Genomic DNA, 18,081 nt, shown 5'->3' with positions numbered 1-18,081 from the left:
AATGAGCAAAATATTTTAAATGACAAACATTGCTTTGGGCATAAAACATTATTTAATCTTTCTGAAGGATTGTATGGTCAACTGTAGCAAGTGTTATGAAATAGTTCACATTCTGGAGCCATTTTAGGAATAACAGGAGAAAAGAATATGTGTATGGGGAGGTGGTGGAAAAAATACAGGAAGCTGCTCTTGGAAAGATTATAGCAAGGGAGAATTGGGAACAGCTAAGCAAATAAAGCACATGAACTCTGTCAGAGTATGGATTATGTTCATAGAACAAAGCTCCATGAAGAAACCAGGGCCACAATCATGGAGAAGCTGAGTCCAGTCTAGACTCTAGTGTGAAGATGGAAAGATGAGTTGGGGTAGGAGGGGTTTGGAGCCTAATCTTCATCTGATTCCTTTTTTCCCCTTACATCCTTTCTCTTTACATCTCTTTAAATGGGGAATGATAGAGGGGATATCTGTGAACTAGAACAGATTTTCAGATACAGGTCAGGACAGAATTTTAAAAAATCTGATACTTGGAATATTTGTCAAATGTTTTCCCACTATAGCAGCTCCATCTTTTTCATGGTGTTCAGTAGGGAAATGGGATCTTACAATGATTGACTAAGTGACAACAAATTGAGTGCAAACTGAGTGCAATTATGACCAGCTTTTCTAATTGATTTATTTATGATGCCTAGCCAATACTCTTAAGATCCGTAGTTCATTAATCCAGGTACAAAAATATAACAATCCAGTCTGGTTGTTTTATTTCTCAGCTTTGCAAGTCCTTAAGAAAGAGGAGGATGGAATGAAGCGACACATCCTTGCCATAGAGTTCTGAGGGAAAATGAGGGTGAGATCTCTGCCTTAGGGGCATCTTAGGGTGCTAATTCATACAAGGATTTATTAAGCATCAGCCATGTACTTCTTCCTCTGAGGTGTCATCAGTACATGTGCTCTCTTCACCCTTGGTTTACCAATATTTAGGTACCCAGCTTATTTCTGCTACCATTCCATAGGCTCTTTGTTATATTACCCACAGCAGCTGGAACCCAGTAGGTGTTCAATAATGACAGTTGAGTATACAGATTCAAGATACAAGGCTGGGAGCCAGAAGAGAGATGCAAAGTGTTGGGCATTCAGTGAGGCCCCTGGTCACCCACTGGACAGATGGTTAGAGGATCCGTGTTCTTCCCTCCATCATGTGTTCCGGGGCTGAACATAGGCTGAAGGGGCCCAGAAGAAGAGAAACTGGTGAATGTGTAGATGAGGGATTTGTATGTTACATTGTAAAAGGAAATTTCTCCAGCCTTGTAGTCCAGGAAGATGCCCACACGTCTGGGGGGTTCCCTTATCTGCAAGCGTGTTGGGGGAATGGTGGACACCTGGTACTCATTCCGCTTCATCATCATCACCACCCAATAGCCATTGTCGGGTGACAGAGTCATGCTCCCTTTCCTGCTCGCGGATGCCTTGCAGATGCCCAGGATCCACCCTGTCTTGTTTCCCACCTCCACTTCCCAGTAATGGCGGCCAGAGAGGAAGCTTGGAAGGCCTAGGGCGATGATGCAACTATCAAATCTTTCTGGATTATCAGGTAGACGATTACACTTGTTTCCAAGTCTCACGCTCTTCAGGTTATTAGAGAAGATGAGGTTGGGGTGGGCAGTTTCTGCATCCAGAATCACATTAACTGCAGAGAGAATTAGAATACCTAGCTGGGGGGTCCATGGGCAGTGTACCCACAGGGTTCTCCCCACCTCCAGGAAACATGGATAGGGACATTCTTCTGGAATGCACTAGAGGTCAGCACAGGGACCCAGCAGGTGAAGTCCACTTGCCTTAGTCTGGGCACTTACCGGCATGTGCCTGAGCGCAAATCAGTTCTGGAACTACAGAGAAAAAGAAGATGTGGGGGAAAACCTGAGTATTCCAATTCAGAGAGGCTAAATGTACCCTGGTCCCCACAACAAGGAAAGACAAGGACCCCTACCCGAGCTCAGGACCTTGCTTCCTTTGCTTGGATTAACCCCATTCCTCCTAGACCCTGGAGACTGCCTTGGTGACTCTTTGGTCTGATGAGTTGACCCAGCCAACAAGTCCAGCACAGAGCCTGTGAAAGCTTTCTTCTGCCTTTGTTATAGGTGTTTTTCTCTCTTCTAAATAATGCCCAGAAATCAACAGCATAGGGAATATCACAGTAGCCCCTGGCAAGCATTCTGCCATCACCATACTCACAATTAAAGGTGTCCATTTCTGAACGCAGGATTTCTAAAAGAAGAAGGGGAGCTTGAGTTAGGTTCCCCATCTAGGGACAGATCAGGAAGAGGCTGAAGGCAGCATCAGAAAGGCATGGGAGTTGGAGAAGGGATGCCAGAGGGGTTTGGGCTACATGGACATCAGGGAGGAAGCGAGCAGGTGACTCCCCTTTTCCCCCAAGCCCACCTACCTGAGAAGGACTTAATGCTCTTCTCCACAAACTCTGATTTCTGGTAGATCAAGTGGATCTTTTTTTCCACCTCTGGAGGAGTGTTCCATGGCTTAGGAACAGTCGCCATCTTGACCCTAGAGACAAAAGACTGCTGGCCAGAGAGGGCTGGTGCATGGGGGTAGCCCAAGTTCCCATGAGGTGGAAATGAGGTGCAGGCTCCACAGGGGACACCCAGCCCACTTGGGCTTGGCAAAGAAAGTCCTCTCTGGACTCCGAGTTTTAAACACTGGTTCTCAACTTTGGCCACAGATTGGCATCACCTAGGGAGTTATAAAACCACTGATATCAAAACCACAGTGAGTTTTAATAGTGGCCTTAAAATGGTGCTAATATTGAAATGCTCAGCCTAGAATTATCTATGTCAAATTAATTATACCTCTTTAGTCCTTTTCTGTTGAAATAAAAATGGTAATAAGAAAAAAACCACAGTGAAATATGACTCATAGGATGGTTATTATTTTGAAAAAATCAAAATGACAGGTATTGGCAAGGATGTGGAAAAATTGGGACCCTTGTGCATTGGTGGTAGGAACGTAAAATGGTACAGACACTGTGGGAAATAGTATAGTGGTTCCTCAAAAAACTAAACATAGAATTACCATATGACACATCAATTCCACTTCCAGGTATATGCCCAAAATAATTGAAAGCAGAAGGGCGCCTGAGTGGCTCAGTCGTTAAACGTCTGCCTTCGGCTCAGGTCATGATCCCAGGGTCCTGGGATCGAGTCCCACATCAGGCTCCCTTCTCGGCGGGAAGCCTGCTCTCCCTCTCCCACTCCCGCTGCTTGTGTTCCTGCTCTCGCTCTCTGTCTCTGTCAAATAAATAAAATCTTTAAAAAAAATAAGTGAAAGCAGAGACTCAAACAGATATATGTACAGCAATATTCATAGCAGCATTATTCACAATAGCCAAAAGGTGGAAACAACCCAAGTGTCCATTGATGGATGAGATGAAAGGAAAAACAAATTGTGGTATATACATACAGTGGAATATTACTCAGCCTTACAAAGGGATGAAATTCTGACACATTCTATAGTGTGGATGAACCTTGAAGACATTATGCTAAGTGAAATAAGCCAGACACAAAAGCACAAATACTGTATGATTCCACTTATATGAAGCAGTTAGAGTAGTCACATTCATAAAGACAGAACATAGAATGGTGGTTGCCATTCCTTGCTTCCTGGGTGAGGGGGCAATAGGGAGTTATGTTTTAGTAGTATGGAGTTTCCATTTGGGAGGATAAAAAAGTGCTGCAGATAATAGTGGTGTTGGTTGCACAATAATACGAATGTACTTAATGCCACGGAACTGCACATTTAAAAATGGTTAGAGTGGTAAATTTCATTTTATATGTATTTTGCCACCAAAAAAAGAGGGAAAAAAAGTTTATGCTAGGGTCACGCTCTTGAAGATTTGGATTTAATTTGTGTGCCAGGGCCTGGATGTCAGGATTTTGTAAAGCTCGTGGGGTGATTGTAATGGCCAGCCTCCTCCCTTCCCTCCCCTTCCTTCCCCTGTCTGGGCTTAGCATCTCCACTCCTAGAAAGTGCTTCCCTCCCTGAGACCATAAGCACTTGTGGCCTCAGGGAGGGAGGCACTTCTGCAGGAACAGTTTTTATGAGACAAATTGCAATCTTTAGGGAGGTTTCTTAGGAACCATCATTAGCACGATAAGCTGTGTTTGTTCTTTCCAGTCTTCAGCCCATGCTGTCTCTCCTGATCACACTCCCATTTTCCCTACACAAATCCAGAAAGGCCTTAGGAAGCTGCAGGAGATAGGAGGAAACCAGGAGGTGTCACAGACCCAGGGTTGGGAGCATCTCCCTCCTAGGGATGCCTCCCCCACTGCTTCCTGCAGGATACCCAAGGGAACACGAGGGGACCTCTCGGTACCTGTACAGGGTGACTCCGATGTCCTAGGAGAGAAAAGAGGGAAGCTCTCCATTACCAGTCTCCTAGGGGCTGCACTGACTCCTGGTCTATCCTCCTGGGCTCACAGCCCTGGGGTGTCAGCAAAACTGGGGCATCTCTCCCCATTCTAATTTTCATCACCCAAAGTGGCAGCCTGGTGGGGCTTGCAACAGAACTGCACCCAAACCCTGCTTTTCTCTTCTGGGAGATGCCAGGGGATCCCTTGAAAGCTGGGCCACCCTGGGCTCCTGACAGCTCATCAAAAGGGTCTGGGCACAAGACCTTTGTCTTGTACTGACTTGGGCAGAGTTAATGGCAGTGCTGGGGAGCCCATGTCATCCTACTGGGCACAGCGGGCAGGGGAAGCCAGACCCAGCCACACTCACCTGCATGAGCTCCCATTCCGGTTGGTACTGCTTGGCCTCCAGCTCCCCAATCAGCTCGTCAAGAAGGGCAATGTCTCTGGATACTTGGGTGCTATATTTCTCCCTGACCTGGCCAATGGTCTGGTTCAGATCCTCTATTGAGGCCACAAAGAGCTTCTCTTGCTGCTCCAGAAGATGGTACAGCTGCTCCAACTGGTGCCGATGTCTCTGCTTCTGGGTTTCAGTTTGTTTCTGGGGGAACAGAAAGGTGTAGGGTCTATCCAGTGTGCTGGATGTGTGTGCCCAGGGAATCCCAAGAAGCCCACCTCCTGGAGGTGGCTAAGAGGCTGGATCCCTCAGCTTCTTGGAGGACTAGATTTCAGAGAAGGAAACAAAATGGGCCAGAACCTTCCAGAACAGACTGAAGGTGGCAGGGATTAGCTCTTGTAAAATGCCCTAAAACCCAGTATTCTGGGTTGATTTGTATCTCCTCCAAAATTTATGTTAAAGTCCTAACCTCTAGTACCTAAAGAATATGATCTTATTTGGCAATAGCATCATTGCAGATGTAGTTAGTTAAGATGAGATCATACTGGAGTGGGCCACTGGAGTGGGGAAGTTGAGACACAGACACAGGGAGAACACCATGTGAAGAAAACACAGGGAAAAGATGACATCTACCAGCTGAGGGGAGAGGCCTGGAAGATCTCCTTCATGGCCCTCAGAAGGAACCAGTCCTGCTGACACCTTGACTATGGAATTCTGGCCTACAGAACTGTGAAAGAATTTCTTTTTTGCGGTTTAAGCCATTCGGTCTGTGGAACTCTGTAATGGCAGCCACAGGACACTAAGATATCTGGTGTCATCTTTTTCCTTCCTTGAAAGCCAGTGTGAGGATGACATATGCCTGGGGTTGTAAATGGACAAGGTTATGACTACCAAAGTGTCCAGGAAGGAGACTTCTCTCTAGGTCCCACCAAAGCGCTGGCATGCAGAAGGTCCTCAATGTGGCTCTGAATGAAGGCAGTCAGTCCATTTACGTGACTGTAAGTGAACTTGACTTCTACTACCATTGCACATAGGTCAGCCATCTGGCCCATGTTCTATCCAGAGTTTCTGTGGAAACATGAAGTGGCTGTAGGGAACCTTCTCCTTCCTCCATGGAGGGAGAAACCCCTTCGAATCTTCTAAGACTGGACTTAGGAAGTCTCATCATTTTGAGCTCTTTAGTGATTTTGAACCAGAAATATTTCCTCACCTTTTGTTGTTGAGGGTGCTAACATTGGCTTTTTTTTTCCTTAAAGAGGACAGGTCAGTTGTCATGTTCAATGGCCTATGTTCTAAAATTGTCTGATAATTTTGCTCATGATTAAATTCAGGTTAAGCATCTTAGACAAGAATACCATATTCTTAATGCGCTGGGCTCCCTAGCACAGCCCATGGGGAGGCAAAGAGTGTCCAGTTTGTCCATCACCATTATTGTGATACGGAGATCAGTCACTTGGTTGAGGAGGGGTCTGCCACATCTCTCCAGTGTCAATATATATTATTTCCTTTATAATTACTAAGTAATTGGAGGAGTGGTACTTAGAGGATATCAATATCCTGTTCTCTTATGATCTTCTGTGAAAAATTTTAGCATTTGTTGATGATCTCTGTTGGTGTTGATTGTTATACTGGTGTTTGTATAGTGGGAAATTTCCTTTTTGAGATTATTTATTTATTTATTTAAGTAATCTCTGCAACCATCTTGGGGCTTAAACTCACAACCCTGAAATCAAGAGTCGTATACTCTCTGACTGAGCCAGCCAGGCACCCCATAACCATTCTTCCATACTCGTTTTAGCTGACATTGTGCTGTAAAAAGAGTTTCCCCTCCCCCTTCCATATGATTAAAAAATTATATATATATTTTGACTATTGAAAGGAGGATGAGCAGAAGTCTTGAAAACAACCACCTTTCCACGGGGACTCATGTCACTGAGTGTCTTAAGGGAAGACCAGACCTTCTTGTCTCCCTAAGTTTCACTGTGGCCCAGGTTTCTGCCTCACTGTCATGGTGGGGGCATCCCTGACCTCTGCTTCACCCACAAGTTCCGAGCCACCTGGCATTATAGGAAAGGTGTTTTCTTTTTTAGAAAGAGAGAGAGAAAGCTGGTGAGTGCAGGGGAGGGGGAGGTGATGATGGGAAGGGCAGAGGGAGAGGGAGAGAAAGAATCTTAAGCAGACTCCACACCCAGTGTGGAGCCCGACGTGGGGCTCAGATCTCACGACCCTGAGATCATGACCTGAGCTGAAATCAAGTCAGACTCTTAACTGACTGAGCCATCTTGGCGCCCTAGAAAGGGGTTTTCTTTTACTACACTTCATGAGTTTCCCAAAAGTTAGACACCTGGACCAATGCCATGCCTGCTCCCATTCCTGCCCTTTGTTATCTTTGCCTGTTTCCCATTGTGGTGTGGGAGATGGGATCCAGCCAACAGAAATGGGTCAGACAAATTAAGGCTCTTTGGGGTAGCTGAATTTGCTTGCAGGGAAAATGGAAGCAACTTATGTGTCCAGGTTCAACAGAGGAAGGGCAACAAATGTATTTATTGAAATCTGTGGCATCACAAAATGACAGTTTTAAAGAAAATGTCTAACCATTTGAATTTTAAAATTCCATATTAAAAAATAATGGACAACAATTTTAAAAAACCATACAAAGGAGTATTTAAAATGGAAAGTCTCTCCTCCCATTTCCTCAATCCCATCCCTCAGCGACAGCCACTGGTGTTAATTTCTCTAAACCATTTTGTAGTGAATATGAGAAAGCACAGGCTCCTCAGAGATTTCCCTCCCTCCTGAGGGTGGGTCTCCCTCTCCAGGGACAAGCTCATCCTTGGACTCCTGTTACCTCCCTGCCCCCTCAAGAGCAGGTGATTCTAAATAGGTGATCAGTTCTGCTTCTCTATGAACCAGAACATAATTTGGGGACCCCCTGCTCACTTTTGGTCCCCTCCCTCCTTTTGCAGGGGTGAACTCAGGCAAGGATTGGCCACAGAACACCCCTGACCTTACCAGGAATTTTGCAGTCTTCTTATCCCCCTGAGATCTCTGCTCCTCCCCAGATTTTCTCAACTCCTTCAGATGCTCCAGCTGCTTTTGAATTTGCTCCTGGAAAAGGGGCACTTGTTGAAGCCTAAACTTGGCCTCTGCCATCTTTAGTTGGTGCCAACTCTAGAGGGAAAAAATCTGCTTTAGGGAGTAAAGCTGAGGGTGCTGCAGCCAAGAGCACAGGGATGGTGCCCAGGAAAGGAAGAATGAATCCATCATACCAAGGGAAACAGATCCAAGAGGTGGTGAGAGAGAGATTCTTAATGACATGTGGGCACCTGGATTCAGCAATACCTGAAGCTAGTGCCCTTGGACCTCAGCTACATGAACCAGTAAATTCCCTCTTTGCTGGTCTGGTTTATATTGTGTTTTTGCCACTTTATAGACCAGGGATGCTGACTAATGCACCAACATCCCAGGGTTGGGAAATAAAGTAGCCCTGACTACTTTTTTTTTTTTTTAAGATTTTTATTTATTTATTTGACAGAGAGAGACACAGCGAGAGAGGGAACACAAGCAGGGGGAGTGGGAGAGGGAGAAGCAGGCTTCCCGCCGAGCAGGGAGCCCGATACAGGGCTCGATCCCAGGACCCTGGGATCATGACCTGAGCTGAAGGCAGACGCTTAACAACTGAGCCACCCAGGCGCCCCCAGCCCTGACTACTTTTAAAAGCCCCTCCCCACCCACCCCCAAGAAGCCCTACCTTGTATTCCAGGGCAGCCTCTTCGATGGGGCGCACCCAGTGGCCTTGATGTTCCTGACTCAGCCTGCAGATGAGGCAGATAGGCTCCTTGTGGTCCTCACAGAAGAGCAGCTGGACCTGCTTCATGTGTCGCTCACACTGTGGCAAGGACTTGGGACTCAAGCTGGCTATCTGCAGTCCTTCTTGCTGCTTGTAGTCTTCAGAGTTATTTACTGTGAGTGAGGCCAGGCTTAGGAAGCTGCTGGGTGAGCATTTGCCTGAGGTCTTAGGATACCTAGAAGCAACGGAGTATCTGCAGGAATCATCTCCTTCCTGGGCACGACAAAGGGGATACACAGCCTCATCCTGTGGCTTCCCTGGGGCCATGGCAGTGGAAAAATTTCCTGAGTGACAAACCCAAAATGTTATGAAGAGGTGCTACAAAGAAGAGAGAGATAGAGAGCCCATGCCTGGGACACACAAGTTCCTGGTTAGACTGTGGCCACTTCTAACTTGTCCTCCCCTGACTTTGTTCCAGCAAGGCAGCAAACCACCCAGCAAAAGTGAGGGCAAAGGGCTAGATCTCATGACAGTCCTGAGACTTGGAATTCCTGGATATTTATCCTAAAGAAAAGGCTTTTGTTATAAATTCTATGTCTTCCTCCCACACATGTACAGATCTAGCAGGTGATATAAAGGCAGTGAGACATTCTGACCAGTGTTTGCTTTGCCACTTAAAACCAACCAGGCTGCTCTCTTGAGTCTTGTGGGAGCCCACAAGAAGAAACAGAGACCCACTCAATTCATTAGTCCCCTCCCACCACCTCTCACAAGGTCCCAGGAATTCATATCACATCTGTAAGTGAGACTGTGGGAGGCCCCCCCAGTAACCATTCTCCCCTCCTTCCCTTATGATAGAATTGATTGCTGCCCATCAGTTGATGGCTGCTTCCCTCCCCCACCCCCCCAAAAAAAACCATTTCTTGCAATTGGGTATGGCTATTTGACTACATTCTGGCCAAAGGGATATAAATGAAGGCATCATGAACAGCTTCTAGAAACTTCTGGAAACTTTCCCTAAGCGATACTCTTCTCCTTTGTCCTTCCATCCTGCTGCTTGGAATGAGGATGCCACCCTCTGAGACCATGAGCTTGAGAGCAAATTTTGTGGAGCAGAAAAACAGCAGGAGCCTGGGTCCCTGGCCCATAGAGTACCACATCTGTTCTGGACCATCTGTGTTATTTATGTGAAGGAGAAACAAACTTCTGTCTCGTTTCAGTTAGCGTTATTTTGGTGTTTCTGTCATCCACAACCCAACATAATCCCAATTTCTGCCTCCTTAGTAAAAGAGATTTAGGATTTTAGCCAACAGCTCTCCTCCCTGCCCAGAGAGGTGAATGGCAGAATCTCAGTCCCATGACATACTGCCATGGGGTCATTGTGAGAAGCAGGTATTTTTACCCAGTCTTTCCCAGATGCTCAAGCTGGGGTCCATGAATTCCTTGGAATTCTATAGGATTTCAGTGTCTAAGAACTTGAACTTTGATGCAACATTTTATGAAGATGTGCATATGTGCATTTTTTTTCAGGATTCACAGCCTACCTCAGATCCCAGGGGGCACCCAGGGATCTGGTGTTGTGAGGAAATGCCTGCACAGGTCACCATTCCTAAGGATACCAGGTTTTCTGAGTTTTGGGGTCCTTTCTTACCTGAAGAAGGAGGGACTTCTGGACCTGAAGGCTGATGGAGCTCACTGCCTACCACCTCCCTCAAGGTCTCAGAAGGTTCTTGACCCTCAATTCCATTTTTCTTTGAAGGTCCTGTAGATTCTGGATGCTCCCAGGTCATCTGGTCTCCAGACAGTGATACATTGGAAAGTGTATTCCTGAATACTCCCCCCTTCAGGATCATGGACTGTTCTGGATTCTTGGAGCCTTTCTCTGGAGCCACAGTAGCGCCTACATCCAGAGTGGCCACTTCACTGGCGGTGGCTGCTGAGTCTGGATGATCACTTCTTATTTTCTCTTGAGGCAGAAGAGTTTCTGGATTGGGAGGTTCTCTCTCTCCCAAAAAAAAGGTAAATTCAAGACTTCTGGGTCGCTTCTGCCCTGAAGGTAAATGTTCTTCAGAGATCCTGGATTTTACTCTTCCTAGGGACACAGTAAGGGACTCAGAGTCAAGTCCTTGGAGCCTTCCTAAAGAGCTGGCGTTCCTGCGTAGCATGCCACTAGGACTCCACTTCTCACCCTGTGGCTTACCAGAGAGTAGGCATCTCCTGGGGGACAGAGTCATGCTTCTGGCCCATGGCTTGCCCAGCACATCCAGGCCCTCAGAGCCCTTCTGATCTCTCCGTTTGCCCTGAGGCTTCTTTTGGGGCCCCCTTCCAGCCTCATGCTGGCTGGGTGGCAGGCTGAGGGCCCCATCACCACTTTGCCGCTGCCTAACACCTTCCAGGCCATCTGGTATCCTCAGGCCCTTGGGCTTATTCTCCCCAGAGGAACAAGACATTGCTGAACTGTTCGGGCCACTTTCTTGTATCAGATACTCTGCAAAGACAACAGGATGCAAAGACATGAAATTGTGCAGTGTTCAGGGCCAGGGGTCGGGAGAGAAGGGAGAGAAGGAAAAATCCCCTCAGAAATTACAGAAGTTCAGAATGTTCTAGGCAACAACAGTCAATTACCCTTAAATAAGAAAATGCTAATTATTTGTTATATATTTCTCAAATAGTGCTTTTCACACTTCTTTGGCAGGAGAACTTGTTTCCAGTATAAAGTCTTACACAAAATTCTTAATTCATAAAATAAATAAACCCCCTAGTTTACTGGTATAAATGTGTGTGTGATTATAGGTGTATAAAACTCACTTATAAAATCCATCAATAAAGAAGAATTAAGGTATTTGGCACAAAAATTTGAAAACATTTTGAAGGACAATTAAAACTTCAGAAACTAATTTACTTCTGTTTTATTCTTTGGTTTCACGACATGAAGAAAATCCTAACACACAGGTAAGTGTAAATGATGATTTTTTTTTTTTAAACAGCTTGCTTGGTTGGAAGTTTCAGGATACAGTTTCATTAAACAGAAATGACAGGAAAGGCTTATTAATTCCAAGGTCTACATAAAAAGGAGTTCAAGTACAGCACAAACTATCACCCTGGTGGCCTCTAGCATTTCAAAATTTGGTTAATGACACATTTTATTTTATTTCATTTTTTTAAAGATTTTATTTATTTATTTGACAGAAAGAGAGACAGCTAGAAAGGGAACACGAGCAGGGGGAGTGGAAGGGGGAGAAGCAGGCTCCCGGCTGAGCAAGGAGCCCGATGTGGGGCTCGATCCCAGGACTCTGGGATCATGACCTGAGCCAAAGGCAGATGCCCAACGACTGAGCCACCCAGGCACCCCTAATGACACATTTTTTTTTTTTAAAGATTTATTTATTTATTTGACAGAGAGAGAGACAGCGAGAGCAGGAACACAAGCAGGGGGAGTGGGAGAGGAAGAAGCAGGCTTCCCGTGGAGCAGGGAGCCCGATGCGGGGCTCGATCCCAGGACCCTGGGATCATGACCTGAGCCGAAGGCAGACGCTTAACGACTGAGCCACCCAGGCGCCCCCTAATGACACATTTTAATATGAATTTGTTGGCTTTGTAAATTAGAAAAATTAATAAAATTTGGATTAAGTGTTTGTTAACATTCTAAAGAATCCCTGAAATATCTTTCCTGGTTGTAACTTAAAAACCGCTACTCTAATAAAGAAATGAAGATATCCTGTAATCAGCACTTTAATTTGTGGTAGAAGAGGCTCTTACTAAAATTGCTTCAGAGTTGTTTAAAACACTTTGCTGTTGCAAACACTTTGCTTCCTAGGAAAATGTTAAGTTCCCCAAACTGGCTCAAGAACTAATGGGAAAGCCCTAAAGATGCTAATAACCAGGTTTTATTGTTTCTGGTTTTTTAAAAAAATTTATTTATTTGTCAGAGAGAGAGAAAGAATAGCAGGGGAAGCAGCAGGCAGAAGGAGAAGAAGGCTCCCTGCTGAGTAAGGAGCCCGATGTGGGACTCCATCCCAGGACCCTGGGATCATGACCTGAGTCGAAGGCAGACACTTAACCAACTGAGCCACCCAGGCATCCCAATAACCAGGTTTTAAAACATGAAAAGGTAACTTAAAAATTCTACTCATCAAATTACACTGGACTCAGATTATGGTTTAGTCCTATCAGTCTTTCAAAGAGTGGAGAACTTTTATGTTATTTAAACATTCTACTTCAGAAAAATACATGGAGGCCACATTCGTTGATCACAGTGGGATAAAATCAGGAAGTTACAGCAAAACAGGAATAGAAGAACAAGGAGGAGAAGAAGGAAGAAAAACAAGGAAAGAGAAAAGATGAAAGAAAGGAAGGAAAAGAATTGAGAATTTTAGAATACCTTTGTGAAATGTGTCAAAGAAGAACTCAAAACTGAAAATAGGTGGATTTCAATGTGAAGATTACTGGTCCACCCAGCTGATATGGTCAGTTAGCAAGCCCTTTTTTTCTCTCCTGAAGATACTGGTCTGTACATAGGGGTTAATCACAATGAAGTTAGGGCCCCTCTAAGATCAGGCATCTTAGCTCTTGCTCTCCTGATTCTGCCCCACAGTGAGAATCTCAGCTTCCCTCGCCGTTTTTTAAAGCCATTGGGAGCCTTAGCTGTACTAACCCAGCTCCAAAGACCTAAGCAGCAGAAAGGACTTGCTCGGCCAGAGTCACTGGGGTCATGGTAGACCTGGGACTCCTAACCTCCCAAGTCACAACACAGTGGTCTAAACACAAGTTCCCTCTTGCACCTTCTACCCCATTCCATGAATAGCCAGCAGTCACACTGGGAGAGGAATGGAGCATGGGGCCTGTTTACCTGGTCTGATGGCCCTGTCAAGCTCCTCTGCCAGGAAGTTCTGGTTGATGGCTCTCAGGACTTGCAGGGTCAGCCTCACAGCATACTCTTCCCCATAGTGGGTGATCATCAGAGTGGCCAGCTTCACTGGCCTGGCATTCTGGAGCTGGCTCCGGGGGATCCGGGAGTGATCCTTCTCCAGGCTGGTGTTCTGCAGCTTAAACTTGAACTTCTCAAAGTCACTGGGCACCAGCTCCTCCAGGGAGTCCAGCAGATGGTCACTGGGGGCCTTGATCATGGTGTTGACCAGGAGAGGCCAAAGCTAGCTGTCTGAAACAGCCTCTGCCCTGGAACCCAGAGGGTGGGTAAAAAGAAGCTGTTTGTGAAATAACGGAAAAGGCACAGGAAATGCTCTGCGCTCTGGCGGGAACTGAGCTATGAGTGTCATCATTTGTTTGTTCCCAGTGATGACACTTGCGTTCTCTTTCTCACAGATTTGGAGGCTTTTACAGCTGGGAGGGCTCAAGGTCAGCCACATGGTCCTCCAGTGCCCCAGCCCTCACTTTCGCATACTGCCCAGCAGAGCAGCGGTAGGTATGTGAAGGAGGGGCTGGGGCTGGATTCCAGAGTATTGATCCTGGGCAGGCACTCAGATGCTTCTTCTCCCTGGTCCCACGCCGCAGAGGACCATGATGAGGGTCAGTCTCTGGCCAGTTGTTCTCCTCCAGACTCTTGGGATTTTATTGGCCCTCCAAAGCAAATGTTAGGGAGGGTCGGGCTGGGGGCAAAAATGTAGCCCTGCAAGTTTTGCCCTTCCCTGCCCAAGAAGGAGGTGAAGCCAGAAGGACACTGCCAGGACACAAGCCCTGGTGTCACCCCTGTTGATGTAGTTCCAGTTGTCTGGTACTTTCAGCATCACGAAGGCTCAAAACGCTATGCCTGGAACTGTCATCCTGATTTGTGTGTTCTCTACTCTGCCTGGCTTCCCGAGAGCATACCCATGAGGGAGGATGCTTGTCCATGCACCTTTACTGAACAAGTTTTTTTTTGTTTTTGTTTGTGTTTGTGTTTTTGTTTTTTTTTTAGTAAGCTCTACATCCAATGTGAGGCTTGAACTCAGAACCCTGAGAACAAGGGTCACATGCTCTACTGACTGAGCCAGCCAGGTGCCCCTGAACACATATTTTGGACACCCTGCCAGGATGTGGAGAAACAAGGGTGAAAAAAGACATAGGTGTCCTTTGGAGCTCATGTCCCAATGTGGGGCTCCAGAAGTCATTCCAGAGCTAATGGAAGTTGTATGTGGGTGAGCGGACTTCTTCCAGTTAACTGCTTCTGTCTTTCTGCATACTCTGATTTTTAGCCCCAACTTTGTGTTTTGAAAAATTTCAAACCTACAGAAAAGTTACCGAGATTCACCAACTGTTTACATTTTACAGTATTTAGTGATTCTCTTTCTTACGTACACACATGCATGCACTTCATTTTTCCTTTTTTCCCCTCGGAACCATTTGGTAATGAATTGAAAACATTATCAGATATCACTCCAAATACCCTACATACCCTAAGTACAATGAACAAGGATATAAGGATATTATTTTAAATAATCAGAATACAATTATCATACTCAGGAAAATTAACATCATTATAATACTATAATGAGTCCATAATCAAATTTCTCCAAAGGACTGATCATGTCCTTGACAGCTTTTTTTTTCCAACCCAGGGTCCAATCAGAGATCCTGCACTGCATTTAGTTGTTACATCTCTATACTCTGCTTCTACTAGAACACTTTCACACTTCCCCACCTTTTTAAATTCTGTCAATGGTTTTGAAAAGTCTGTTCCAAGCAGAATGTGCCTTAATTTAGATCTGTGCATCATTTCCTCATTATTCGACTGAAGGTATATTCAGGTGCTCAAGATGTCTCCACTGTAAGAGGATGTTTTTTCTTGTAATTAGTAAGTAACCTGAGAATGTGGAAACGTCTTGTTCTCCTACAATCTTTCACCCCATGATTTTAGCATTCATTGATGATCTTTTCCTAAATCAGTTGCTACAATGGTACTTGCAAAATGGTTATATTTCTATCACTTAGCTGGCATCATTTGCATGTCCTGGTTTAAGCTTTCTGCATTTCTCATGAAGTTTTTGGCTTACAGATGTTGTTTTTTTTTTGAGATTTTATTTATTTATTTCACAGAGAGAGATAACGAGAGCAGGAACACAAGCAGGGGGAGTGGGAGAGGGAGAAGCAGGCCCCCCGCTGAGCAGGGAGCCTGATGCGATGCGGGGCTTGATCCCAGGATCCTGGGATCATGACCTGAGCCGAAAGCAGACACTCAACAACTGAGCCACCCAGGCTCCCCCAGATGTTTTGTTGTTAACACAATTGTGGTTACTCTGTGCCAGGCACAGCTTGCTTTATATCCGTTATCTCCTAAAATCTCTGCATCATGCCTTCAGGGCAGGATTCATCATCCTCACTGCCAGGATTAGTGGTTTAGTGACTTGCTCAGTGACTGAGCCAGGATTCAAACTCCCTCTTTTAACCACTTTGCAGAATGGTCTCCGTGCATGATGATAATTTATTATTTTACTGTTCCTCACTAACCCCAGATGTCACTTTTTTCAGCTGTCCAGTGAGACTCAAAATGGGCTATTCTGACCACTCCCACAGGTCATTTACAACATTCTGATGCCTGGCAGAACAAACAACACTGTGTGTGACCAGCCTGTGTGTGACCAGCTGGGACCAAGGCCTTCATGAGTTCTGCTTGGTTGAATGTTATCTTACTATCCACTTGGTCCACATACTTCCTATTTTACAGATTACTCCGTGCTTTTGGTTTAATAGCTGACAGCATCCAGTTTTCTGGATCCTGCTGAGAAAATAACCCCAAACCCAACATACTCCCTAAAAAATGGATGGACTCAAATGCATGCATATTTGTGGTGCAAATGTTGGATGTGTGATATTCTCAGGTTGGGCCGGAAGGGTGTTGACCGAGCGTCTCTGGGATCACGACCTCTGCAAGATTTCAGAAGGCAGTAACACAGCCACCTCACAGGGAGCCTCCCACTCCTGAGACAACTGAAATTGTGCAATAACACACACGGTCCTTCTTGTTCCTGGGGTCCCTAACCCTGTCTTGACTGGCCAGCAAACTCCTTTAAGCTCAAACTAATACACCCACAGCAGAATTGGGCAGGAACTGGGGCTTTCCAGTCTATAGCAGGATATTTTGCAATTGCAGTGATACCTTTTGCAACAGGGAGCAATTCTGAGGCATGGACTTGCCTTTTTTTTTTTTAAGAGAGAGTAAGCAAGCAGGGGTGGTGGGGAAGGAGGGGCAGAGGAAGAGGAGAGAGAATCTCAAGCAGACTCCCCACTGAGCTTGGAGCCCCACATTGGACTCAATCATGACCTTGAGATCATGACCCTGAGATCATGACCCTGAGGCATGACCTGAGGTGAAACCAAGAGTCAGTCGTTCAACCGACTGAGCCACCTAGTTGCTCCAAGGCATGGACTTACTTGTGAGGTAGTGGCATTTCTATGTCAAAGAAGCTGAAAGAGGTTCCAGTAATTTTTTTAAAATGAAGAAATGTGGGGGCACCTGGGTGGCTCAGTTGGTTAAGCGACTGCATTCAGCTCAGGTCATGATCCTGGAGTCCTGGGATCGAGTCCCGGGATCGAGTCCCACATCAGGCTCACTGCTCAGCAGGGAGTCTGCTTCTCCCTCTGACCCTTCCCCCTCTCATGCTCTCTCAAATAAATAAATAAAATCTTTTAAAAATAAATAAAATGAAGAGATGTGAAAAGATGAATATAACTCTCAGGGTGACTTTTGAATGTTTGAACAGTGGTAGTGGAGTGTCGATGAAATCTTTCTTGTGCCTCTGTGACTGTATGTGTGCCCTTATTTGGGAACAACATGACAAATCTAAATCCATCACAGCTACTGCAAGCAGAGCTACTTCAACCTCTGCTCTTATCTTAAGTAATGCACAGCCCAGACATCCCAACCTTAAATCCATGCCTGGGTTTCACTTTCTAACCATTCATTTTTGCATCACTTTGAGCTTTTTTAAATCAATATGTATTACTTTTATAAAAGAAAAGATAGTTTTAAAAAAGTATTTTATAATTAGCTTAGCCTCCAAGGAGATATCAGTCCTGTCCCCACAACCATCATGATGAAGTTTGTGGTAGTTAAATATATAGTACATACGGGTTATTGAGAGAGCCATAGGCAAGATCATGGAAGAGTTCCTGTGTTAATCCGGAGTTGGAAGTAATGGATCCCATTGTGACCCAAACTCTTCCTCACCTTCCAGTATATTGAATTTTAAGGGAGAAATCAGAGACTTTGAGAGGCTAACATCTCAATTTCAAAGTGAATTTCCAGGCAATGAACCTCCCACTGGGAAACATACTTGTAACTGGGCTTTCTGAGAGCACACCAAGTTCTGGTGCAACCTCCAACCTCCTGAGCAGGATGGAAACAGGAAGAGAAAGGCAGCTTCCTAGGTGGACTTGACTTGTGGAGGTTGTACAGTAGTGGGGTCGGAATAGTTCCCGGATTGGTCCACCAGTGAGTTTCATTTTGCAATATGGTAACACCAAGCAAGAAGCTTTATGAGCTC

The 18,081-nt window shown here is 45.5% G+C and overlaps 1 protein-coding gene and 1 long non-coding RNA gene across 11 annotated transcripts in view; one reads left to right on the top strand and one right to left on the bottom strand.

Moving 5' to 3' along the window:
• The window catches only part of LOC115944200 (uncharacterized), a 19,276-nt gene extending 2,902 nt beyond the window's left edge, over window positions 1-16,374 (top strand). Inside the window, exons 2-5 of one of the 4 annotated variants that reach the window (XR_014145389.1) lie at window positions 10,133-10,621; window positions 13,925-14,028; window positions 14,517-14,736; window positions 16,112-16,374. This is a non-coding gene — a long non-coding RNA (uncharacterized LOC115944200). Of the gene's footprint in view, window positions 1-10,132; window positions 10,622-11,537; window positions 11,555-13,924; window positions 14,029-14,516 lie in introns of all 4 variants that reach the window. The other 3 variants (XR_014145388.1, XR_004078779.2, XR_014145387.1) reach the window with 3 other exon arrangements.
• MEFV (MEFV innate immunity regulator, pyrin) lies at window positions 649-13,809 on the bottom strand. 7 transcript variants are annotated; one of them, XM_081820195.1, is made up of 10 exons: window positions 13,452-13,799; window positions 10,254-11,090; window positions 8,564-8,946; window positions 7,825-7,983; window positions 4,786-5,016; window positions 4,382-4,404; window positions 2,441-2,556; window positions 2,230-2,262; window positions 1,851-1,883; window positions 649-1,684 (listed from the first exon to the last, which is right to left on the bottom strand). In XM_081820195.1, the coding sequence occupies exons 1-10, from the start codon at window positions 13,726-13,728 to the stop codon at window positions 1,131-1,133; spliced, it is 2,646 nt and encodes an 881-aa protein (XP_081676321.1). In that variant the 5' UTR covers window positions 13,729-13,799; the 3' UTR covers window positions 649-1,130. The 7 variants fall into 7 exon arrangements, with proteins under 7 accessions (XP_081676321.1, XP_030894727.1, XP_081676324.1 ...); XM_031038867.2 differs by having other exon boundaries at window positions 7,825-7,920; window positions 13,452-13,798; XM_081820198.1 differs by having other exon boundaries at window positions 10,803-11,090; window positions 13,452-13,797.
• Window positions 16,375-18,081: the final 1,707 nt, after the last annotated feature.

Source organism: Leptonychotes weddellii, chromosome 5 (assembly GCF_054177405.1).
Source record: "Leptonychotes weddellii isolate Sample4059 chromosome 5, ASM5417740v2, whole genome shotgun sequence".
Classification (NCBI taxonomy): domain Eukaryota; kingdom Metazoa; phylum Chordata; class Mammalia; order Carnivora; family Phocidae; genus Leptonychotes; species Leptonychotes weddellii.
This window is presented reverse-complemented; position numbering and strand designations above follow the sequence as displayed.